The 26,625-nt window shown below is 36.0% G+C and overlaps 1 protein-coding gene across 2 annotated transcripts in view; it reads right to left on the bottom strand.

Annotated features, from left to right (window-relative positions):
* Positions 1 to 684: 684 nt before the first annotated feature.
* Bem46 (abhydrolase domain containing 13-like protein Bem46) overlaps positions 685 to 26,625 on the bottom strand; it is a 67,074-nt gene continuing 41,133 nt past the window's right edge. For both annotated transcript variants that reach the window (XM_090375162.1, XM_090375161.1), the window contains exons 3-8: positions 12,054 to 12,154; positions 5,847 to 6,100; positions 4,070 to 4,174; positions 3,312 to 3,419; positions 3,104 to 3,195; positions 685 to 742 (exon numbers count right to left, since the gene is read on the bottom strand). In XM_090375162.1, coding sequence (XP_090231288.1) covers positions 3,109 to 3,195; positions 3,312 to 3,419; positions 4,070 to 4,174; positions 5,847 to 6,100; positions 12,054 to 12,154 — 655 coding nt within the window. In that variant the 3' untranslated portion in view covers positions 685 to 742; positions 3,104 to 3,108. The remainder of the gene's footprint in view (positions 743 to 3,103; positions 3,196 to 3,311; positions 3,420 to 4,069; positions 4,175 to 5,846; positions 6,101 to 12,053; positions 12,155 to 26,625) is intronic.

Consider the following 26,625-nt stretch of genomic DNA (forward strand, 5'->3'; position numbering starts at 1 on the left):
ATTCTAATGAAAAAAGGTCAGGTTTCTACTTTTGCAGGCTTTCTTCACCAAAAACAAGTGTCTGATTCAAAATTAACTTTTTATCCCTACTTGAAATTATGCAGGTATGATTGCCAGGATCAGACTGGGGGCTCAAAAGAAAGAAACAGAAGTCTAGTTACCAACAGATTGCAGCCACCACCCCCTTTCAAGTGTAGAACATCTATTCATTATAGAAGAGGGAAAAATTATTTTAAATGTGCTAGAATTCACCCACTTCTTTTTATACTTCAGGACAGTCAGAGGAGTTTGCAGAAACCCCCTAGAATATCAGACAGGTCACACCACTGCTATAGGGTGCTGATAATGTATTAACCCTCTCTCTGCCATTGAAGGTTTATCTTCTGATTGGGCAATCACCATACCCATTTAAATAGGTGGATATTGGGTCATATCTTAAATACTGCACACAGGCTTTTATCATTTTCACCAATATATGAAAATAATACTGGCAGTGTGCACTTATGAGCTCAGTATCAGACTTTAAAACAAGATTAGGTGTTTGTTTTTAACTTGTAGTCAATAGTTTTATATATCTTATACTACAAAACTTTTTATTACTATTCCAATCAGTAGTTTTAAAAACAAGGCACTGATTTCACTATAATTTATTTTATTCATAAACCAGTAAAAAAATCCATCTTTCCTTCCACTCTCACGTAACCCAAGAAGATGATTTTATCATCCAGGAGCTCATCAGAATCTGAAAGAGAAAAAACACATTAAATCTCTGTTATGTTAATTACCAATACTAAGAGAAGTTCACCACACTATTAGTTATATATAACAGTAAATGCCATCTATTACAAAGAAATTCATAAGACTGTGAATAATCAGACTTCAAAAGCTGAAGGGAATCCTAAATATCTTTGCTGACTGGGTTGGTTCTTATGGTAAAAATGTAAGTTAGACAACAAAACATTTATTTTGTTGGTTGACATCTCTCTCCCTTAAAATTGGTAGGAATTTATTATACTGCACCAGCTAAGAGAGATGATATCCAGCCCAGGGTTATCAGATAATGGCCATAAACAGGTCTCAACAGTATATACATTTAATCACAATGACTTTCATACAAATGTAAAATATTTTAGCATTTGCCAAATGCTATCTGAACCTAATTTCCTGTATTCAGTAAAACAGAGAATTGATATCGTATATTTGTTAATTATTTTAGCCACCCTACTAACTGTTTTGTGGTGTTTCAGAAGTTTGGAAAACATTCTTCATAGTAATGTCCTCTACATGCATATGTATTATCTGGATTTCTTCAATTTTGACTAGTACAAACCTATGGATACTGCTACATTTTAAGCAGATGACTAGAGAGGAGTCATTAATTAACCTGACTGAAAGATGTGAGAAAAACATTCCCTGGTTGGGCAAATTTGTAGAGTGAACAGCTGTTTGGAAGAAAAGTAACATCGAGAGCAAAAGAGATATATCGGACTGTCACCAAAGATAAGCACAGGAGTAGAAGGATTGAAATCAACTAAGTTGTCTTTGCCGCCCCCTGGAGATCAGCATTTAAGGAATTGGTAGCAGATTTAATTAGTGGATGCAATTAGTGGAGAAGTTAGAAGACGCTTATGTTTCATTGAATTTGTCCATAAATGGGTAACATCAGACAGGTTTTGAGGTAGTTTAAGAGTTGGCAGTTAATTGATTTCTCCATTACTTTAGAGGGAATTGTCACTCTTTTTAGGAACTGGCTGGATATGAGAAGGAAAAACACCTTTGGAATAAGAAAGTGGAGAAATAGCATCAACATCCTTTTGACAGGAGGCATTGAATGGAGCAAGTTAGAAATGGTGGGAAGTGTTTTACCAAGGATCATTAATACATGAGTTGGAAGAAAAATGGGATGCTAGCAGGTCAGCTTTATCCTTGGCTGAAGTGACAACAGAACCATCTGGTTTTGTACTGATTAATAATGGCTTTGCAATTGTTACAAGCTTTCGTGAAAATAAAATTGGAAACAAATCAATTGCAATATGCAACATTCTTTTCTATGAATACATTGAGTATTGTGACTTGAGGGGATAATTAACTGAAGCTCCCTTACTGGTGGTTAGTACAAAATAAAAATTTTGCAGTTTGAGAGGCATGAGGCAGATACTGAATGACAGTTGAAAAGGTTATTATAGTAGACAGGATGAGTGGTACTGTTCTACCCTGTGAACAATACATCCTCCAGAGGTTAAGGAAACTGCTGATGCTTTTATGGCAGATTTGTACTGGAGGATTAGACTGCCACAATTTATTTATTTCAAATGCATTGAGTACAAAAATGAAATAACATTTATAAGTTCCAAGATAAATAGTGAATCAAGCCATTGTAATGCCTCTGGTACAATTGTGCAGCCAGATAATTAACAGTTGCTGAAGCCCCATGTAACACAATCACTTCTAAAGCAGTTTATTTTCTTCCATAAATCTCTCAAAAGGTGAAATCCTGATAGGAGATGGGGATCTGATTATAATTAAGGTCCTATTCTTGCTGCCAAGCAAGATGGGTTGAAGGATAATTCCAGATCAGGTGCCTGCTGCAGCTGTTTAACTTTCTTTTCCTGTCTTTGGGGAGGGACAATGTTCAAAAGTACCGGCAACCACAGGTTTGATTTTGTTGGGTGTCAATGAGGTTTGTGTGGGCAGAAGTTCTTAAAGTATGGGCATTAACTCCCCATCTTGATCTGGAAGCAATTCCAGACTGTTCAGGTTTGAGAAAAAGTCATCTTCATTGTAATCATTATTCCTGATTTGGACTTATCATAGTGCATCCTCAAAGATTATCACAACCTTATGTTGGGACTTTGTGATATGGACATTACGTAGAGAACAAATCGACCCTCTGAGGGAATCAGAGATAATTGTACAGCATTGCCAGGAAAGCTGGCTGGGACGGCATAGTACAATAAATAATAATAAAAGCTTAGCTTCAGTTTGACCAAAGGATAGTCAGGAAACTTTTTTCCCCTTTTTTGGAAAACAAGACTGATGTTACTAAATCCAATATTTCAGCAACATCAAATTTTAATAGGAATGAAAAAAAGATTTAACATACCTTGTTCACACTGTTTGACCAAAATTCTGAACCCATATCTCCTCTAGTGGCCAGTTATCATTCTTATAGCCTCTTTGACAACTCAACATTACCTAATTATAAGGAAAAACATCAGGAAACTCTTCCCAAAATACATTCTATTTTTTTAATATATAGCTAGGAGCATTTAAGTGACTTAATGCTACACTAGTAACAAAATAATACTTACATCATCAAAAAATAAATTCAATGTCTTGTAATAATTCTTGCTTTGCCAAGTTTCATTGTGTGTACCATTTTCAAAAGTCGCTAATCGTTTTAGTGAGCTAGTGGACAACTAAAAATAAAAAAAGGTAAACAACTCTGTGAAAATTTTGTCAATGTATCATTCTATAAAAAAAAAAACAGTTCATACAGAGTAGTATATCTGATGCAAATCAACTCAGTTACTTAGAGTTTGTAGGTCACCTGCATACATATAAATCATTGAAATTCAATGCCTGGTGAGAACTAAGCAAATCCTCAGACTCAGGGAAGGTCCCCACAAGTAATTAGAGACCAGTTAGTTTAACTTCTGTTACTAGTTAAGTCTTGTCTGACAAATTTGATTGGATGCAAAAAATAAGTAATATCATATATTTGGATTTCAGTAAAGCTTTTGACACTGTTGGACTGACTGCTGTTTTGTTTTATTGATGAAGGTATATCAGCTGAGGAGGTGATTATCCCTTGAATGGGTTGAACACACTAAATTCTGATGGGATTCTTCCACTTGCTCAGATTGCAAACCTAAGTGGGCATGAAAAGACAGTTGTAGAATAGATGTGTGGGTAAATTTTTTTTGCTGATGCTGCATAAGCTCATTCAGTGGGTTACATGGAGATAGGAAAACAACCTTTCCCCCAAGTGCTACCATTTACAAATAATTTTATTCCAAATACATGCACATTACTTTTTATAATCAAGTTTCTGGCAGACACAGCTTACCTGATAAAGAGTTTGCATCATCTGAGGTGGGATTAATATGTCCGAAAGCCCAGATATAAAGAGAACAGGAGAAGTAACTTTCGTTATTTTTTCTACTGATCTGAACTAGAAAAAAAATAAACATAGGTTCAAATGTAGCTGTTAGCAAAAAACCAACAATTGTTTATTATTCAACTCCTAAAGATTAGCAGGAATTACATAATAAAAAATTCTTTAAATAAAGAGTGAATCCTGGCTTCATAAAGTATCTCCAAAATATGAGATTGCAAATAGAGTTTATATATGAATTATTCTATTATTATAACTACTACAAGGGTTTCCAAAAAGTGAGGGAATGAGATGAAACACAGTGGACAAACAGACCTGTTAATAACATTCAAAAAGGCAGTGGCGGCTACCATTTGTGAAGTTATTTGCAAGAAGAAGGGTGGGCACACCGAGGATTTTGTTGCACCGTAATCGTTGGGAAACTCTGTTACATCTCCAACTTCCATTTGTTTGTCCCTCTGAAAAAGCACCAGGTGGTGCAATGTTGGTTACTGCGTGTGGGCACTGACTTCTTCAGTACTGGTATTGATCCATTGTTGGAACTAGTGTAATTTCAACAGAAAAAAATGTGTTGCCTTACTTTTCAGAAACCCCTCATAACATTCAGGTGTTCAGAGCACAGCAAGTTCATTAGCTTATTACCCTGAGAAGGGAAGCAAGCTGGACCATTCTATAAGAGATCCCACATACCTCAAGATTTAAAAATAACTACAGAAGAAAACATCCAGCAATCACTGGTGTCATTCTATACAAATTGGCATAGCATGACACCAGAGAGGTACAAGAAATGGTCAGGTTCTAAACCTGCAAAACATTTTGGTAACACTCTGTGGGAGATTACAATAGATGTCTCATTTGCAACAGTAAATATAGCACACTACATTCAAGAAGTAACAAATGACTTCCAACAAAAAGTGAACATGCTATGAGACGAGATGTAATGTCTTCTACTTTCCACAGAACATCAAACCCCACCTACTCAATACAGAGTACAAAGCTGTGACTACCATTCAGATTAGATACACTGATCAGTCTTGGGGATGGCTCCACAATTTTTTTATTTTATACATATAGGCCCTTGCCGCTGAAATGGTCAGAGGAACATACACTTTTTGAAACCTCTGGCCTTTACACAATGCAGAGATGAAAGAACCCCCCCCCATTAGACACTTTATAGATATTGGTCTTGCTATGTTACAAGACACACATGGCTGTTTGTTCAGCCATCCAAGGTATCATTAGTGTGTGCGTATATATATAATATAAATGAAGTTAAGGCTTTATTTAAAAAGTGGCACCAGACTGGGTGTACACCCACCCAACCTCTCCACAAAGGAAATGGGTTCACAGTATGGTAGACACTGCAATCATCTACCATACTATCAACAAATCCTATTTCTGATTGAGCTGTTTTCAGCATCAAGTGTGAACACTTTTAGGCACTCTATTGCCCATACCTTTGTTTAAAAATGAATGGATCGTTTTTTGATATTTCAGGCTTTTCCAATAGGACATCCTGTGGATATGGACTGCTTGATGACAGTGAATTCTATGATCATTAGTTAGAGTAAATGCATTACAGGTTTATATTACAAGAACTGCCACCTTCATCTTCTATTGGTCTAACTTGTTAGTAGGAAGCTAGGACATTGTTGACCTGGGTGGAGAACTCAGTATTCCTTCTGAAAAGTTTGCATTAATTACTATAGTATGTAACACACACAATTACCTTATTCTTAAATGTCCAGTCTGGAAGGTATCTGACTAATGCCCAGTTGAATAATACCTTTGCAACATCTGGAATACTAGTAAATGTGTTTTCTACCACTAGAGCAAGAATCTGTACATTATATTCTGGGTGACTAGCAAGATCTATAGCAACTGCTCCACCTAGAGATCGACCAAACAGAATTATCTTGCTGTGATCTATACTAGGATGCTGCAAAAGGAACTTCAGAGCAGCTTCAGCATCTTGATATAGACCTGTAACAAAATTCAACTGATGAAATATTTATAATCACATTATCTCAACAACAATAGTATATTTTAAACAAAATAAAGTTCTTTTTTAACCTTTAGAACTGCAAGCTCAAGTACTGTAGTACCCCATCTGTTAATTGCTTAATCCAAACATGGTTGCCACCAAACTCTAGCACAAAGCCTTACAGAGTGGTATAAATCATTGATGGGACACCATGAGCTGTCTGTTTACACTCCAAAAAAACATATCTGCCCAGATTCCTTTCTTCCTGTACTGTTTTAATTTATTTTGTGGTTGCAAATTATGACATTAATTCTTGGGAGACTCATGAGGGACTGAGTCCAACACTTTTCAAAAATCCAAATAAACAATGTTGAAATTATTCCCTACAACCAGATCATGAGTAGCTAACCATGTTGTGACTTTGTAAATTAATCTCATTCAATCAGAAATTTTTTTTTTTGCTCTCCAGCAAAGCCACAATTTGTAAAGTACTGCTGTTGGCATTGGGTTTAACAACACAAGGGCTACTGAGGCCAAACTGTGTCTGTTCATGTGCAGCATATCGTTAGAGATGTTAAATTATATTTTGAATGTAAGGGACAATCAGCCAGAAAAATAGACTGTGAGGTGGATTTTCTCAGTCTTGCCACGCCACCTTTGGATCTTGTTTATTGTTGGTGTTACTTTTCCACATCTGTGACCAGTTGCCGTAACATGCTTTGCAAATGATAGGCTTATAGTCAATGTGAGGATATACTTTTTTCAGTCGTGCAAAATTTCCCAGAATAGCTGGGAATGAATGTATTTCAAGATGAGATGGAAAGCTCAATCTTATTAAGTGCTAACTTGGTGTATAATTCAATAGTGAGGCTGTAACCAAAAATGTAAAAACTGCTGCAGCACCTACCATAATAACAGTTTTCACAAGCTCTTTAATCCTGGTGTATAATTCAATAGTGAGGCTGTAACCAAAAATGTAAAAACTGCTGCAGCACCTACCATAATAACAGTTTTCACAAGCTCTTTAATCCTGGTGTATAATTCAATAGTGAGGCTGTAACCAAAAATGTAAAAACTGCTGCAGCACCTACCATAATAACAGTTTTCACAAGCTCTTTAATCCTGGTGTATAATTCAATAGTGAGGCTGTAACCAAAAATGTAAAAACTGCTGCAGCACCTACCATAATAACAGTTTTCACAAGCTCTTTAATCCTGGTGTATAATTCAATAGTGAGGCTGTAACCAAAAATGTAAAAACTGCTGCAGCACCTACCATAATAACAGTTTTCACAAGCTCTTTAATCCTGGTGTATAATTCAATAGTGAGGCTGTAACCAAAAATGTAAAAACTGCTGCAGCACCTACCATAATAACAGTTTTCACAAGCTCTTTAATCCTGGTGTATAATTCAATAGTGAGGCTGTAACCAAAAATGTAAAAACTGCTGCAGCACCTACCATAATAACAGTTTTCACAAGCTCTTTAATCCTGGTGTATAATTCAATAGTGAGGCTGTAACCAAAAATGTAAAAACTGCTGCAGCACCTACCATAATAACAGTTTTCACAAGCTCTTTAATCCTGGTGTATAATTCAATAGTGAGGCTGTAACCAAAAATGTAAAAACTGCTGCAGCACCTACCATAATAACAGTTTTCACAAGCTCTTTAATCCTGGTGTATAATTCAATAGTGAGGCTGTAACCAAAAATGTAAAAACTGCTGCAGCACCTACCATAATAACAGTTTTCACAAGCTCTTTAATCCGGAGTCGGGCAGGTTTATTTTTCTTCTCTCATAGAAGAAATTCCACCAGGTATTATAAAGGTGTGAACGGATTACAATTCAGTAAAGTATACTGATCAGCTCCCCATGGCATGTACAAGACTGATAAAAGTATATTCAAATAATTTAGACAAACATTTCTTAAATGTGGAATTTGAGGAGTATTGTTTATTTGCAATTCAGGATGGAGAGCTCAATGCTTGCACAAGTGAGTGGCAGTGCAGGATTCTATTTTGGTTATCAGCACACATTAAGTTTCAACAGTTTTTGGGATATCTCATATCACGTTGAACTATGTGTATTGGACCTGAAAAGAACAAAGGTGCAAGAAATTAATTATTTCACGTAAAGATCCATGATGCAATTCATTTCTTATTTGTTGGAAAGAAGGTAGTGTCATGTGCCTTTTAAAGATCTAGGTTGAAATGACAAAGGCATTACAAATATGAGATTCAGGTCTAGGGTTTATCTGGTAGGAGATTCTGTGACTGTAGGATTCAAGTATCCTTTAGAAAATTTTACCCACACAGGTCATATTGGCCTGTAGTAAGACATTTTCAGAGAAGATCCGATTATAGAAAATTAACACGATATGCTACAGTTGACATAATAAACCATCTAGGCCTGCAAGTGTATGAAGAAGTTGATTTTATATCCTTCTAGAAGGAGAAGATAGTAGAAAACAATTCTGTTAATGCAGCTTTCCCTTTCCAACAAAGTACTGGACAGGGTAGACAAACAAATTTGCCATTTAGCAGTGTGTTGGTTGAGGCAAAAGCGAATTACGTTTTGCTTCAAATCTTTTCTAAGCAATTAGGATGCTTGCAGAAATTATTACATGTGCAATTTTTCTCCTGTTTGGCATTAAAGCAATCTGTATTCCACCAGAGATTTCAGTGAATATGATATGGAATGGAAGCATTAGCTGCAGTCAGAATGTGACTGGTTATTTATTACTATTAACAATGTAAGTAGTTATCCCTGTTTGTGATGGGTGACTTGTCAATTACAGAAGAAGATCCAGAGTTTAGTAAATTAAGATCATTATTGTTCAAAAATTCTTAAATCAATTTGCCTCATGGCCATTGAAGTGGGGAAATGGCAGAATGTAAATAGAAAGAGGGATAACTGAAGTACTAACTGCAATACATGCTGCCACAGCTGTCTCATCTGTATATGATATAATTTGAAAAGTTTGGCAAAACTTTCAGAGACAAGAATGTTTCCTGTAGGCATACACCTATGGGATTGACTGACTGTCTTTTTTTTTTGGAAGATGGGGTATCTAGTATGGGTGATTCAGCTTGGTGTTGGGTGGAATTTACACATGTTAGAACTGCAGGTTAAAGGAAAATGGGAACTGAGACTAAACAGTCTGCTTGTGTCCTTTGATCCACAAACTGGACAAATGGCATGCCTGCTGAGAGTGGCTATATTTCTGGCAGTTTAAATAGCCAGCTTTTACTATGGATGGCAATCCTGCAATGTTAAAATGACGTATCTAGTATGAATGAGGTTTCCATCTTTTTTGGTCATTTGGCACTGATTACTTGCTAAGTTCCTGAACTGATACCTTTTGATGAATTTAAGCTATTGTGGAGAGTAACAGAAGGGACCTGGCAGTGTATTACCAAAAAGTTTGGCACTGTGCTTCCCTTCAAAGCCTTTTTAAGTTGGTTCAAATGATTGGATATTTCTGGTCTTCAGCTTGAAGAGATGGAGAGTTATTAAATCCATGGTTGCTCCTTTTACCTCAGTACATTTTGAGAAGCTAGAACTCACTCTAGAAATATTGCTTTGGCACTCAGGGCCTAAAAGTAGTGCAGTACCCAGGCAACAACCAACAAAAGACAGCATAATACTGCTTGTGAGACTAGAAGGCACAATTTTTCTATACATTTTAAAAAGCATTGGACTGCCTGTTTTTTTAAGTAATCACTTCGGTAATAGAGCATTTCTTTTGTACAATGCTGTGTTTTAGTTATTTTGAACTGGGACTGATATCTGACAAGGTACCTAGATTTCTTTTGAAAAATGCCAAATATATATTTTTAGATAAACATAGTCTCTTCCATTAAATGTGTGAAATTTCAAACACTTGTATATATTTCTGCTTATTATGTATACAAGGATTATTTTAAAAATTTTTGTATTCAATGTATAAACACTTCAAACAAGTTTGAATAATTTGTTTTAATTACAGGTCCTGAAAATCAAGAAAGATGGGAGGAAAAAAAAAAAAAAGGGACCTACACCAAAGGCAATTCATTAGAATACGGTTACATCTCACTACACTTAAAGGTATCAAAAACACAGTAGTTATCAATTGAACTTTTGCAAGGTTTGTGACCACATATGACATAAAGGAGCAGTCCAACTGCTGGGAAGATGGAGTGTTGCCAGTGGATTACCTTCAGAAAGGTTAAACAAGACATTACACAGACCCTGTGAGGTGGTTGCATGAGTACAGTTTTGAAATCTTGGATCATCACCTATTTCCTAATCTTAAAAAATACCTGCCTGGCAACTATTTTCCCACCAGCAGTGGATGTATTCATGGAGGCCCAAGAGAAAGTTTTCTTCATAGAGGGAACTATGCTGAAAAGCAACATGTTAACACACTCCTCTATATAAATATTATTAAAAACATTACCATTTTTAAGTATGGTGCAGTTCACAATATGCACAACTGGGATAATTTTGTACTGAACTAGTGGGAGAAGAAAAACAAGTACTATGCCACTCTTCAAGCTAAAAACCAAATAGTTATAGAGATGGTAAGTCACATGATTTCTGTATGAAAACTGCAAAAGGTTTCTGATTGAGTAACTTGAGATGGAACCTGCATATAATTGTGAAGAAGCTTTTAAGAATTCTTCCAGTCTCTGAAACCACTGTCACACTTTTATACAAAAACACATAGCCAACGTGATTAAATTAATTTTCATTATAAAGGTGCAGATTGATTTAAATGTGCTACTACTGTCATTTATCTTCATCCAAAAACAATCATGGCAAGCAGTGTTGCTGAATTTGATTGAAACAAAAAAAAAAAAAGAAATGTTCATTGAACATGTAAATAGAATTATTTATTCAATTTTTTTTTTTTTTTATCTCATGCACAGAAAAAATTACAAAAAGAGAGGAGACAGGCATATATAACGTCAGCAAGTTTTATCATTGCCAGAATTAACTCTCCAGCCTAATATCTTCATAAATACTTTTTGGTTGAATGGGCACTTGCTTCTGAACACTGTCTTTTAAAACAGGATTCCGTGCAATAGATGACAAACTTTGTCCTGTTTCATTTCCGTTGGTCCCTTCACCATTGAGAATGAAGAGAAGATACTCAATTTTTTTATATGATTGAAGATTTCAGTGAAAGGGAACTCATTTCACTATAATACCATAACATAAAAACCCAAAGAATTCCAGTTATTCTGTATTATCACAAATGCAATAAGATCGAGTTTACTTCCCATTTATAACCGGAAAGTGCTAATTGTTTTATGATAGTGATCTCCAAGAAATCTACTTTAGAAAAATATCACAAAGGCATTCAAAATTGATTCTTATAACAGAAGATATGATAAAATTGACCTTTTAGAGAGATAAACAGCTTAGTTATATAGCGAAAATTTCAACTTCCGAGGTCTTGGAATGAATTACCAAAAAAAAAAAAAAAAAAAAAACTGTGTTATTGGATTCATGATTCTTTGTGTACCAATGTGATCTTACTGGTGCCCCTGTTTTGAAAAGAACAACATTACAGAATTGATATGATAATATAGAGACCTGACTTGAATTTACATGAAACATCTTTAAGATGCTATCAAGGCTTGACCAATATACTCCTCTTTGAAGGAAGAATAGAGCAAAAACAATACATCAATCGTCCTGTATTGTAATTCATTTTGAGAGTATACAAAGCGTATTCTGCATATATAGGCACACTCACAGTAAGTTTCAAATTAACCAGGTATACTACTACCTGGAGCACTGGTCATACTGCAAGTCCATTACCATCTTCCTCTAAGGGCTGTACCCTATTTTTAGATATTCCAGCTTTGAAATGCTAATCAAATATATGGAAGTTAAACTAAGCTTACACAAATTCTCCCACAATTTAGCTACATTCATGTATACAACGAAAACCAGATAACTTACCATCTTCACTAGGTGATCCCTCACTGTGCCCATATCCCCGATACTCAACCAACAGTATGTTGCAACAACACAGGTGGTAAAGACCTTGTACGTTAGGAAGCCTATATAGATGGGGAAAAAAAAAATTTAAACAGTTCTATACAGTAGTCTGTGAATTCTAAGCTTTATGCTATAAAATTGTCTTCTGCATCTGTTCATACTTCTACCAGTCCTGATAGCTTCAATATCATTTATTAAGTAACAGCATTAACATAATCAGAGGCTTTAATTCTTTATGACAACAGGTTACAGAATCCTATTTATACATCAATATGAAAGAGATCATTTAGCAACTAAATAATATAATTTTTTTTTTCCCCCAGGCCATTTTAAAACTGTGTTGAAACCAGTTCAAACTATGGACAGTTATTAAATGCCTGAATATGAGCCTTGTTTTCCAAAGAAATCCACAAGAACATGAATTAGATATGACAAATGCCCATCCACATTCCAGGATTAAAAAAAGACTGGATTACTGAATTCAAATATGAAAGAGAGTGCACCAAAGGTATGAGTCTTCTTATTTTCATCCAGGTGATTTAGAAATACCCCTTCCACTGTGATGATGTTTTGACAGTTATGCTTATGTATTTATTTGAATTTTGTAATAAAGATTTAATTTCAATGTTTGTTTTTTATGTAGTTCAGCACTCCACTTTTGTTAAACGAAGGTGAAACTCACTTAAACAGGTAGTGTTTCTTTAATGAAATTTATTGTGGAAGAAGAACGTTACTTTGATTAGGTCATGAAATGTAAAGATTTTGTATTAGCCATAAATACAGTTCAGGATAAACCAGAACATCTGTTTCAATTTCTAAAAGTTGGCAGGTATACTTACCTCAGGTTGTTTGTCCCTTCTCTATCCTAATAGGAGAAGTTTGACATTTATCATTGTTTTGGATATATGAAAAATGTGACAGCGATATCAAAACACATTCTATAAATATGTGAGGTAAAAAATTACTTATTTGTTGTGGGCCAAGTGTGGAGATTTCACACACTCATTCTGGTTATTTAATTAATGTAACGGTTCTACTTTCATTTAAATAGAAACAAAAATTTTTTTTTTTTTTTACATCCAACTGTGGTCTTAAGAGATTATCTTCATTCTTTGAAGTTTTCTTTCAGCACAATTCAAGTAAAAATTTTCTTACATTATCCTCCTTTTATTTGTTTTAGATATATGAAGAATGAAATCTGGGGGTGACATTTTCAGTCCAATAGGAAAATGAAGCCATGTAAAGACACTGTTTTATGCTTTAACGTATCTAAAGGTCTACAAAAAATGATGTCAGATCTTTCTTAGTCTCTTATCGAAAGTGTTCACAGACAAAAGCCTGTTATTATCCCAGTAATATGAAGGCCCACAGTGTCCTATTGAACTTTTTGAAAGGGTCCAAAGACAGGTAACATGCCTGATTAGATCTGCAAAAGAGCATCCTTATGTGGGTTGCACAGCTTAGCAATGAATGAGGATGAAATTTTCATGGTTATAAATGAATCTAAAACTAGATGTTTAGACTACATTACAGGAAGTTTTATTTTAGCTAGCAAGTTATAAGTTACCTACAAGGGTGGTAGAGGCTGGCTGGTGCAGCATATCGACATTAGTAAGGGATTTGCAATGAAGGTCATCACTGTAATACAGCAAGTCTGTGGAACTTTTTTGAAAGAAATGTAAATTAACACTACAATGGACCGCATAAAAGATTTTCAATGAATATACTATATAGGCACTCTCCTACTTACGTAAGTCAGAATTTCTCTAAATATTTATGCAGCACTCGCAACTTGATGGAAGCAAAAAAGAAATGTTCGACGAACATTTAAATAGAATTTTTTTTTTTTTTAATCTCATGCAGAGGTTCAGGGGCTATGGAAATTTAGAAGGGATTTTTTCCAACACATCATCACAAAATTTCTCTGCTGCTGCAGAATCAGCACTAGCGACTTCACTGCATACTTTGATGCTTGAACCTATTAAACCACCCGTTGTATGTCACGAACTTGACTTGGGATTCACCGTACTTATCCTTAATATCTTCATAAATGCTTTTGCTTGAATGGCCATTAGGCTCAGTGGAACTCTCTTCTGAATCTGATTTTCCATCTATATTTGATATATCACCTCAACACTGTTTTGTAATCACTTTTTATCTTAAATGCATTGATCCTTTAAAATACTATTCGCTGTTGAAGCAGCAAGACCTAATTCCCATGAAACAGATAACAAACTGTCATACTTCTTAATCATTTCATTTCCTAGCACTCTCATCATTGTGAAGGGGAACACAATTCCAGTTATCAGGATTATTGCAAATGATCAAGTTTAGTACCCATTTATAATAGACTGCTTTATGGTTGTGACCTCCAGAAATGTTCTTTAGAAAAATAACAATGAAAGGGTAGTGCCTCATTATAAAAATGACCTTTTAAAGAGTAATAGCTTAGTTATATAGCGAAAATTTCAAATTCCGAGGTCTTGGAACAAATTACAAAAAAAAAAAAAGTGTTACTGGGTTCACGGGATGCAAAATATATTCCATGATTTTTTTAAAGTTTGCGCCAGTTGGCAAAATCTAACGTAAGTCAGGGAATGCCCGTACTTTGATAGAAACTCTATGTGACACTTGACAATATTCCCCCTACACACACCACTTTTAATAGTTATATAAGAAGATTTTATCAAAGTTGGTTGGAATTCTGATCCATTAAAGGGGACTAAAACTAGTAAATGATTAATTATCCATAAAGAAAAACTCTAAACCAAAGTACAGAAGATATGTTTATTTGCCTGGAAAGGATAAGCAGCATGAAATATTTTAACAAGGTATAGAAGTTTGGGAACCTGTGCTCTAATTATCTGTTAATTAATTGAAACAAAATGCAAGTTACTGCATATAGGTAGTGAGAAATTAAAAAAGACCTGGGGGTAATTGTGCTGCCAGGACAGCTCATGAGGTTTTGTCAATGATATGCAGGGATAATTGTCTCATTTTAGAAATGATGGTTGATTATTAGAGCAAAATTCCATCTGCTGTTGTTGAAGTGGGTAGTTTGAATAAATTCATGGCTGGATAGGTGATATGGAAGGTTTTTTGGATGATGCTTTATAAACTGACATCATATGCCACTACTATTAAAATACTCTGGATTAGACCTGGGCAAACTTTTTGGCTGAAGGGCCACACGTAAAATACTAGTTTTAGATATATATTATTTGTTATCATGAAGAAGAAATATAACATAAAAAAAATTATTCTCTAACAACCAAGAATTTAATGAGATGAATGGAACTGTTTTACATTTTTTTTAATTTCGGGTGTTAATTTTGTAGTTGACATTTTTAAAAATTCTTTGCGATCAAGCAGTTTTAAAGCATTGATAATTTCACAATATTTTTCAAATCTTCAGCAACTTCATGGTTGGAAAGTGGTCTACCTTGTTAATCAATAAATGTCGAAGGAACAACTGGAGTTTTAATTGAAATCCATTCAACCTTTTTACCATATCATGGGCGTATAAATTTTTCCCTTGTAACACGGTGTTGAAAGTATTTAAGTGTGTCACGATGTCCAGGGTAAACGAAAAATCACAAATCTAGTTAATTCGGGAAAGCCCATAATATTTTGCAGTTTTAAAAATAGAATGTCTTTAAGAACTTTTCCTAAGCTAAGCCATCGAATTTGGCTACGATAAGGAATATCTGTGTACTCTGATTCAATACCTTGAAGAAAATTAACGAATTGTCTGTGTTTCAGGCCCCCTCGATCATATTAAATTTACTAGTTTAATAATACAAGATGTGACATGTTCAACTTTTAACACATTTTTGTATAATACGATGAATAGTAATTAAATTATAATCAGGATAATTTTCTTTGGTGCTCCGTCAGCTGTTATGCTTACCATTTTGTTCCATTGTAAATTATATCTTGTTAAGCATTTTTCAAATATATCAGCTCCCGTTGTTTGGCCTTTAAGAGATTCCATTGAAAGAAGCTCTTCAAAATTAAAGGTACATCCACGTATGAAAATTAATAACTGCGCAGTATTCTTTCGTCGAGAGCTATTGAGTACCATGTTATGGATTCTAATACTGATAATAATTGCTCATTCAATTCTTCTTACTACAGTGAGATAAACTTATATCCTCGAATTTGTGTTTAATGTCAGGATATATAATTGCACAAGCTTCAGTCATAGATTCTTTAATATAGTCTCCATCAGAAAAAAGGCTTGTTGCTTTTTGCAATTATATGAGAAATAACAAAACTTGTCCCTACAGTAGCTTCTTGTTCCTTAGTTAGCCGCGTAAACACATTTTGTTGTCTAGATAAATTTTGAATCAATCCATCAGCAGTTTTCTTTCTCGCTTCCGGAGTTAAATTGGCACCATATTTGGAATGTTTATTAGTGAAATGTCCTTTAATATTGTACTCTTTAAACACTGAGACAAATAGTCTCGTTATTTATGTTAGCAAAAAAAATATTGTGTTCCGCTCTGTTGAATTTTTTGTTTTTTATACATTTTTTAAAGGGCGTAAATATTATTTTTATCGCTACTGGCACCAAGATGATAATGCGAAAAAACTAACTGCGGCCAGTCAGCAGTCCTATCCTATTACTCTGCCACCACAGCAAAGCCGTTGTCTGTTACCGTAGTTTTGCACAGTTTGTTTATAATCGTAAATTATACCGTTGGCTCGCTCCGGTTAGCGCACAATTTCAAATTGAACAATACAGAGATGATAAAACAATTTACAAGTTGACAAATTCTATAACATATACAATTAAAGCTTGCGGGCCTGCTCCGGATGCACTGACTTTTCTAAAGCAGACACCATTGGGTGAGAAGAGTGTCAACTTTGCAGAGGATAGTGTATGTGATTGGCAATAACAGCCTGCAGTCATGTGCACAGCTCCCTCATGATGTCATTAGTTAAACTATGGTACAAAAAAATTTTAAATTGCATTATTCTAAAACTGTCCATCATGTATACACAATACTTTTTGCTTTGGTATCAGTTTTCTTCAAACTATCCAATAGCAGATGGATGATAAAATTTCCAGTTTTTAATTACATAATTAATAGTCTGCTTTCTAAGTTCTTAATGGAAATTTTCACTTTTTTTTTTAAATTAAAAACAATTTTCCATTGCAGATCTTTTATGCACTTGCCTTTCCATGAATATTATATACTGGCTCAGAAACCAACAATAAATCTTGTGGGTCTGTATGGGCCATAGATCAGATAAAACTTTCAACATAAGACAGTGCTGGTATGTCACAGATGTTGTTCAATGAATCATAAAGAGGGAGCTGTGCACAAAACTGATATCATGGTCACTCCTGACATTTGTAGACCAAAGAATAATGCAGAAGGTGCAACAATAAACATGGAAAACCATAACATTTTGTATATACAGGGTCCAGTCACATTATTATGACCACCTACCTAGTATTCAGAATATGTGCCTTTCACAGCATGCACCATGGGAGGGACTCAATAAGTCCGCAGAAGGTTGCAAGGGGTATCTGTGACCGTGTAGGCTCCATCCATCTGATGTGCAGATCAAGGTGGTCCCATAGATTTTCGATTGGGTTAAGATCTGTCGTGCTCGTAGATACCATCACCAACAGGGGACACTCCAGAGGTATCAGCTGACCCAAGTCATGCCATGAAAACATTCCCCAGACCATAACTCTGCCAACAATCGTGTCCAGGTATCTGTTCTCAGAGGCTTCACACCTAATATGCCACCATCCATCCACTTGGTGGAGTGGAAACTGTGACTCATTGGAGAAGGCCACTCAGCCAGGGTTCACTGCACTGTCATGTTGGAAACCTTTCTGGTGGCCCCACGATTCATTTGGATGGCCAGTTGAGCAACCGTTTCAGCCGACGTTCACCTCTGGGATCAATGGCACGTCGGGTCTTGATACACTTGCAGTACGTGAGCATTTTGGAAATGCTGGCCCAATAGCTGATGATCATGCCTTTTTCCAGATCTGATGGGTTGCATGCTTTGCCCAAAACAGAGGCTGTTGCTGTGTTCACAGATGCCAAACATCAAGCCTTATATGTTTGCACTGGGAGGTGGTCATAATATTGTGACTGGACTCTGTATATTCATAACTCCAAGGAGAGCATTAGTTCTGTTTCTAACAAAACCATTACGGTAGCTAGTATTTTCAGAAAAAAATTTTTTTGGATTAAAGCTGAAATGCAGACTCAATACCCTTTATGTGCTGTGAAAATAATAACCAGGCTCCATTAAGATATGATGATTTCATTTCAATAGTTTATATTTCTTTCATGCATAATAAAATCTTGGAATCATCAAAAAAATAATAAGAGTAAGAAAACAGATTGACATTAGTGTGTACCATAGATTTAAGAGTGATCAAGCAATACAGATAAGGAAGAAACATTTATTACCTCAATGAGATAATAAATACACACAGGCAGTCAAAGTTGCCATTGAAATGTTTCAGGCCAAAAAACCTGTAGGTGAGTACACTTGGAAATGGATGGTAGTTATTTTGAAAAAATGGTTTGGAAGTACTGAATAGCACTCCCAATCATTGCATCAAAATTAGCTATTACTGTAGTGATACAGTTGCATCATCAGTTCGACATACTCTTCTATGACTTTCCCCCTCTAACCCAATCGAGATGGCCTGAAGGAAAAAAAAATCCTCAATCTTTGTATATTGCATGAATAATTTGCACACTTTTCCTTACAATGCTAATTTTGAAAGTCTTGATAACATTTCATAATGTAAAAAGAAACAGTGCAACCCCCCCATTTCTTTAAACTTCGACATCCAAAAAAAAAAAGCAGCTGAATAAAGCAACTAGTTGTGGTAACACTAATGTTTGTTACTTTTTTTTGGAACTGCATTCAAAACTACCTTTTCATACTTTTGCTAGAAACCGAGAATATTCCACCATAGCTATTATTTGAATGTCAGCCTGCTTACTGTTCTCAGTCTTGGATTTTTATTTTTTTGGAGAAATGGACAAAGTAATAGTATTTGCCATATAGTGCAGGGAAGATACAGGCTTTTGCTGTACTGACAAAAAACAAGTAGATAAGAAAACACAAATTATGTGCTTCCCTCCTCACACAGGTAACTGTCCAGTTGAACTTTCAATCTGTCAACTAGCAATCAATGGCTAAAAGAAAACTTCCTACAATCTAATTTACAACCCCTAGTTCTAAAATTCTTTATAACAGTGAGAATTCCACTTTCATTCATTTTGCTAATCCCTCTCAGAGCCTTGTAATCCTCAATCAGGTCACTTCTGACATGCCTGGTTGAGGCAACTATGTGGACTGCATAATCTGAGTCTTTCCTCATATGGTGGTCCTACTGCCAATCTCGCCTTTCAAGAAGCTCAATGGATTTTTTCAGATGAAGTATCCATACTTGAACACAGTCTTACAATTGTCTTTTACAGTGGGATAAATCATCAATAGGACCATTGGGCTTTTCTGGCTGCCTATTTACACTGTTCAGAAAACTTCATATCTGCCCTATTGTAACTCCCAGATCCCTTTCCTCCTCCCACTGTTTTCATTCAACCCCACCAAATGTATAATTTATTTGCGAGTTGCTATTCCCAAGTGTAAGACCTTGCATTAAAACATAACTGCCACTTCTCTGTCCGAATCATCCTGAAGGAGTGATGCTTGGCACTGATAATTAATGGTTCTGCACCTTCTATCCCTTCGTCAATGTCATTTATGAAAATGAGAAACAACAGTGGTCCAAGGTTATCCATTAATCCTAACCTGTTAAAACTTATACAGTAACCTCATGAGGGACCAAGTCAGTGTTGAAATTGTTCCCTAAATCCAGCTCATGAGTTACTAAGTTAGTCAAGCATGATTTAACAAAGTCATGTTGTATGGCCTCTACAGTTACCAACTTCACTCTTAGAACCACTTTTATGTGTTGGCACTTCTCCAGTCCAAAGATGCCGTTATAATTAACCTCAATGGTTCGATGCTCTCCCTCAAAACTACAGACTATGTGCCATCAATTCCAGGAGCCTTACTTGCATTTATTCTCAAAAAGTTTTTCTAATAAACAATCAGCTGTGTTGTCTAAGGCTTTCTTCTTAGTTGTCTCTACAAAAAGTTCTTAGATTGAGCCTTCAGTTATACCTCCTTATCTTAGAGGGGAACAGGCATTCTGTGTGTTATCAGAGACACAGTCTAAAACATTGATGGATGCAATATCTTTCTATTTCAGAAGATTTAGGAGAAGTCCGGTTGGTTTGCCTCCCTAAAATCCACTCGTGCACACCTTCTCGATGGTAAGCCTTGTTACGTCACTTAGGTGACAACGAACATGTAGAGTGGTTCTCTTCAAGACACCTGGTCAGCGTGAAGAGGAAAAGACCAAACCTTACAGCACATGACAGCAAGAAGAAACAAATGGCCCTCAGTCCCCAGCGGCTTTCACTCCCCCTCTTACTGCAGCGAGAGGATCAGAGTGTGCTAAGAATCTCTGGGTACGACCAGGCTGCCATGCACGGAAACTGAACTTGGCCTGTTACAATGTAAGATCGCTCATCGGTGAAGACAGGATATTAGAGCTAGAAAATGTGAAATGGATATCATCGGTTTGGCTGAAACAAGAGGAAGAAATGAATCACTTATAAGTTTATCAAGTGGAAATCTGCTGTACACCAATGGAAACAGTGAAAGGAGCGAAGGTGGGGTTGGGTTTCTGGTCCATAAAGATATAAAAAAACAACATTTTGGAATTCAAAAGTACATCACCAAGGGTGTCAAGATTTATGCACCAATATCGAGCCATGATGATGAAGAGGTTGAAGAAATGTACACCGAAATTGGGAGTCTTCTAAATGAACAGAAAACACTATTATTATGGGGGACTTCAATGCTAAGGTTGGAAAAAGACAAAACAGCGCAGAAAGGGAAACTATAGAAAATTTTGGAATTTCAACGAATGTCAGTAATGAACACTTTTTTTCAAAAAAAGGGTGGACATGGAAGACCCCAAATGGATTAACAACTAATATAATCGACTTCATCCTCACTAACAGAAGATATATTGTGAACAAGGTAAATGTTGGAAGTTATCACAGAATGGTGAGTAAATGATGAAGGTCTTTGAGATAACAAAAGAGGAGAAAAAGCAGCATGTACTGGAACTTAAGAACAACTGAGCTTCTGCAGACTGCTCAGGACCAATATATCAATGAGGAATATTACAACTTTCTGAAAGCAATAAAGCCCAAGAAACCTATAGGTAAAAATAAATGCCAAGAAGAAAAATTAGTCAAGAAACAGTGACAAGGAGAAAATTGAGTATAGTGAGTTATGCAAAGCCATTAGAAAGAGACTCAGAGAGGACATAAGAAGATTTAACACAAGAAAAGTAGAACAAGCATTAAAAGGGAAGACAAATGAAACTGAAGAATAGCAATGGTGTACTTATAAATAGCAGAAGACTACTATACAGAATTATACAAGAAGCAAGGGAATGATGCCAGCAGTGGGGAAGATGGAGCGCAAATTAGTAACACATACAACATACCCGATATCCTTCCTGATGAGGCAGAACATAAGATGAAGTTACTGTAGAGTTGTTAGAAAAGGAGTGGAATAATGCAATCATAGTTTTGCTGCAGAAGAAAGGAGATAAATTAGAGATTGGAAATTATAGACCAATTAGCTTGTTATCCCACATCTACAAGTTGTTCACAAGGGTCATTACTATGAGAATCAACTGAAAGAACAAGATGGCTTTAGGACAGGATTCTCAACTATGGATCACCTTCACATACTTGATATGATATTATCAAGTATGCTAACAGAGAAAGCAAATGAATATAAAACACCATTATGCCTGGCAATGTTTCGGGCACTGGAAAGACAAGACATAGATACCCCATATATTATGAGAATGCTACCTCCTTTATTAGACTTGAGAAAGGAGTTTGACAAGGATACACAATATCTCAGAAGTTTATTCTGCCTTTGAGGAAACTTTCCGAAGATTAGACTGGTCGCAGAATGGAGAGTACCTAAACCATTTACGATTTGAAGATAACATTGTGTTCATACGCCACGATCCCAAAGAATTAGAGGAAAATCTTAATCAGTTATGCAGACTTAGTAAGGATTTTGGGCTAAAACAAAAGTAATGATGTAGAAGTAATTGAAAAGGTGGAATCACATACTTATCTGGGACAAGTCATCGGCTGGAAGTCAAGAGAAGAATAAATTTTGGACGGATAGCATTCAGGAAATATAGTCACATATTGATTAGCAATATCCCAATTTGTCTGAAACATAAAATAATGAACCAATGTATACTCCCCACCATGACTTATGGAAGAGAAACATGGATTAGGCAGCAAACTCAAGTAAAGGACATTCTTACTAAAATGGTCTTGGGCAGGATACACAGCTTGATGACAGATGGACTAAGAAAATAACAGAATGGTACCCAAGAGGAGATGGACAGGTGAAATTCACAAGTTTGTGGGTAGTAAATGGATGGCCATTGCACAAAATAGAAGGAACTGAAAAGTTGCTAAAGAGGGCTTCATCCTGCAGTGGATTGAAAATGGCTGATGATGATGATATTCAACATTCACTGTTTTTTTTGTGTTACATTTTAAACTTGAACTTGGTAGTTTTTCTTTTTCACTAGATTTTGATAACCATAGAGAATTAGGTGATATTGGAGTTGCAGACAGGGCCGCACCTAGAGCTTGTTGGGGCCCTTCTTATATAAACAAGAATGAGGGTGATATTTGTTACAAATTCCTCTGTGTGGGCTCTAGGCACGTGCCTATTTTCCTAGTGGTAAATGCAGCCCTGGTTGCAGATGACAGAGTTGTCTGTATTGTGTAAATTTCTAAAAATAGGAGGCAATGGGAGTGAATGATTATTTCAGTGGATTAGTCATTTCCATTTTGTGTCCCAATGGAACACTTCTTTGCTGGTTTTGCTGCTTTTCTCACCTCCTGGGATGATATGTTCAGTTCTGTATTTCTTTTTCTTCCAGCAGGGTGCTAGTCTTGACAATTAATACACATGGCTTCTGGAGCTGAAAATACAATTTCTGACATTTAAAGCATCTTAGTGGATTAGTAATGTATGGCTGTGATTGAATTAGGAAACATTAGCAAATTTAAAATAAGGATGAGATCCCTATATACAAATATTTGTTTTCAGAACAAGTTCAATGCCTCATGCAGTGTTACTATGATTAGTATTTTCCCAATAGATGGAGCTGTTCCAAGTGCTTTTCATTCCTAAAAGGATGTCTCCAGAACAAAGCTCTTTGACTGATTTTAAGGAGACTTTCAAATCCTGCTTCCTTACATCATTTATCACTACTACCAATAATAAAGAAAGGTAACAATTTTCCTATAGGCTTTTCACTAGTGAAATGTCTTCACCTGATCCTTTGGCATAATTTTTTGTAGAGACCTTGTTGGGATTCATATAGATTTTTATTTGACTCTGTTCCTGAGCTCCCCATGCACTATAACTACTTCTTGGACCATCAGGGTAGGAGTTTGGCCTCAATACAATTGTTTAGATAAGTGGTACATTTGTAGGTGAATCATCCCAAGATCACCTCACTAAGCAGAGACTAAGTGGCATGTTGAAAGGATTCCACTGTCACAGTGCACAGCAAACATACCAAATTCCTGATATTAGTGAGTAACCAGCTGTGGGTACTGAGAGGCCCTCACCATATATAGGTGCCTACATCAAGAGCAAAATCAGCCTGAATAATGCTTGTAAAGTGGGATACAAGCAAGGTCTATGGCACCTTGCATCATCCTCGACAATATTGTATTCATCTATTTAGTGATTAATAATGTTGAATATGTCCTACCTCTTGATAAAGCATTATCTATATGCATCTGAACAAAATTCACAATTTTTTTATTTGATGTTCAGCAATGTCAGTGGAGTTTGTTCAATTCCTGATATCCTTGTATAAGTGACAATCCAAAAAAAATCATTTGAATTAGTGTAGACGTAATTTTTTTCAAGATAGTATTGAGTAGAAATCATGAGATACCTACCTAGTAACGGGTAGGCCCAAGGCGAAGCATTGAGTCCATTAGTTAACAAAAGCTTTCCATGGGTATTTCCATCCATAATTCTGTCACATTCCCGGGTCGAGGATCCAAAGCTCGAACAGACCTTTCCACAGCATTCCATGGCAGTAACATCTACACAATACTCTTCGAACCATGGCGATGAAGGGATGCACATGTAACCTGAACCATTCAGAGGTCCCAACGTGTGGTTTCCGCCAGATATGCACCCTCCCATCCACTCAGAAGACCTGTGTCGTGATGTTAGCAATGGGACTCTGGTGGGTCAGCATCTCCGATAACCTATTGCAGCTAATGATCATCTGATGGAGACATTTCTGGCACCTTTCTTGTTGAAGCTGGCAGTGATTTGTGCCACTGTCACTCTCTGGTTGGCTGAAACAATGTAAGACAGACGTTGACTGCCACATTCATCCACCGCCCACAGTGCTGTTCATGATGAGATGTTATTCAGTAAATATTTCATATTCACTCTTGACGCTGTCGAATGGGGATAGTGCAATTTCGGTACCACCTCCACGATAGAGTGACCATGTGTCGGGCACCCACTATCATCCCTCTTTCAAAGTTGGTTAAATCACAACATTTATCCATACTGACATCAAATGACTGTCTACATGAATGCAATGTACCTATATATCTGCCAAGCGGTGGGTACGTCCACTAGCAAGAGGGGGTGACAGCATCGCATTGCCCAGGAAATAGGTATCCCATGAATTCTGTCCTTTCAATGTGCAGCTATTTCTTATTGAAACTCTGTATATATTATTTGTTTTGAAGAAGACACTTTATAGTACACAGTACAGTTGCTACAATCAGTTTGGGGCTGTATCACACTTAGCATCATCAGTATAACATGGTTACAACAAACTACACAAGTCATCCTTCCTTGTTTTTGAATCCACATCAGTTCAACATATCACACAGAGATCAAAAATTAACAAAATCAATGAAGGTTTAGGAAAAGAGAAATGTAGGAATTTATTTTGTATAAAAGGATTCATGCCGATCCTTCTCATAGGCAGGTGGAAAAGTGGGTATGTGCTTATTTCAGCATGGCTCTGTCCATATTGTAACATCTTTAATCCAGATATGATTATTAATTTTTAACTTATCTACTCAGTTGAATCTTATGCTTTTCCAGGAGCCTGAAAGGATTGGGAAGCTAGAAGAAAAGTACAGGTGAAAAAAATAAAAGTGAAAGTTGTTAAGCCAGAAGAAACTTACCCACCTACCCTTAATCTGTCCATGGTACTAGCCTACTACTAACTTCTTTCAATAAAAATTATAGTGTGGGCTGCAAACCAAATTTCAGAAGATGCACATTACCCAGATGGCATTCATTAATGATCTATACTTTTGGTCTCTGGAACGATTTCCCCAATGTGTGTTTCCTAAAAAATACAACTTAGAGAAGTGAAAGTAAGGTTCAAACAAAGCTCTTTTATATCCCAATCTTTATCCTTTTTTTTTAATAGGATCTCCCTTAAAAAACAAAAGGAGCAGTACTTTGCATTTTCTATCTTGCAATGAATTAACATCATCCCATGGATTTTATCAAGATGGGCATTTCAGTACTGAATTAAACTCTTGTAGCCAAATAAAGGGTTTATTTCTGTAATGAATGGATGACCATTATAAATCATTGATATAATTTGATAATAGTACATTGCTCTGTATTCTATTTTTCTGTCAAACAGAACTTCTACTCCTTCCAGAGCTTATGTGCACGTTAATGCTGGGGCGACCCACCGATGGATCACTGCTCTAATGTCTGCTGGGCAAAGTGATCCACCAGTGGGTCCCTGCAGCTAATTATCATCGAACATTGTGACCCACGGATGTCTCATTGTGCTACAAGTCTTGTATTCAGTTTTGGCATTAAGTGCCCAGTGTTTAGCATTTTATCGGATTCACCCGTCCTCCATATATATTTATCTACAAGTGTCATCCCAGGATCAATATTTTATTTTATTTACTGAGGTTTTTTTTTTTTTTTCATGAAAACCCCAAACACGAAAGGTATCAAAACCTATAGTACTTAGTACCATGCATGGGTTGAAGGAGAAGTATGGGGGGAGGGGGATGCCAGAAACTTTGCTCTAGAGACTAAACATGAGTTTCACCACTTCAAGCCTCCAATAAGCAAAGTGGTGGTATTTCACCGGTTGATGAATTGTGTGGGGTATATAAAATCACAGTAGTTGGAATAGAAAAAGGAACCAACAGTTGACAGTTTTTATTTAAAATATAATTATTTTTGTTTACAGTGAATTATGTTGAAGCATTCTAGACAAAGTGGGTTGATTTTCACAATTTGGACAAAATGTTTTAACTTTTTTTGCCTTCCAGTCTGCTTCTTTCTTTCCTTCTTTTTCAGAAATTTTCTTGTAACACTCCCT

The sequence above is a fragment of the Mastigoproctus giganteus genome, chromosome 6 (assembly GCF_048544385.1).
Source record: "Mastigoproctus giganteus isolate SK-2022 chromosome 6, ASM4854438v1, whole genome shotgun sequence".
NCBI lineage: Eukaryota > Metazoa > Arthropoda > Arachnida > Uropygi > Thelyphonidae > Mastigoproctus > Mastigoproctus giganteus.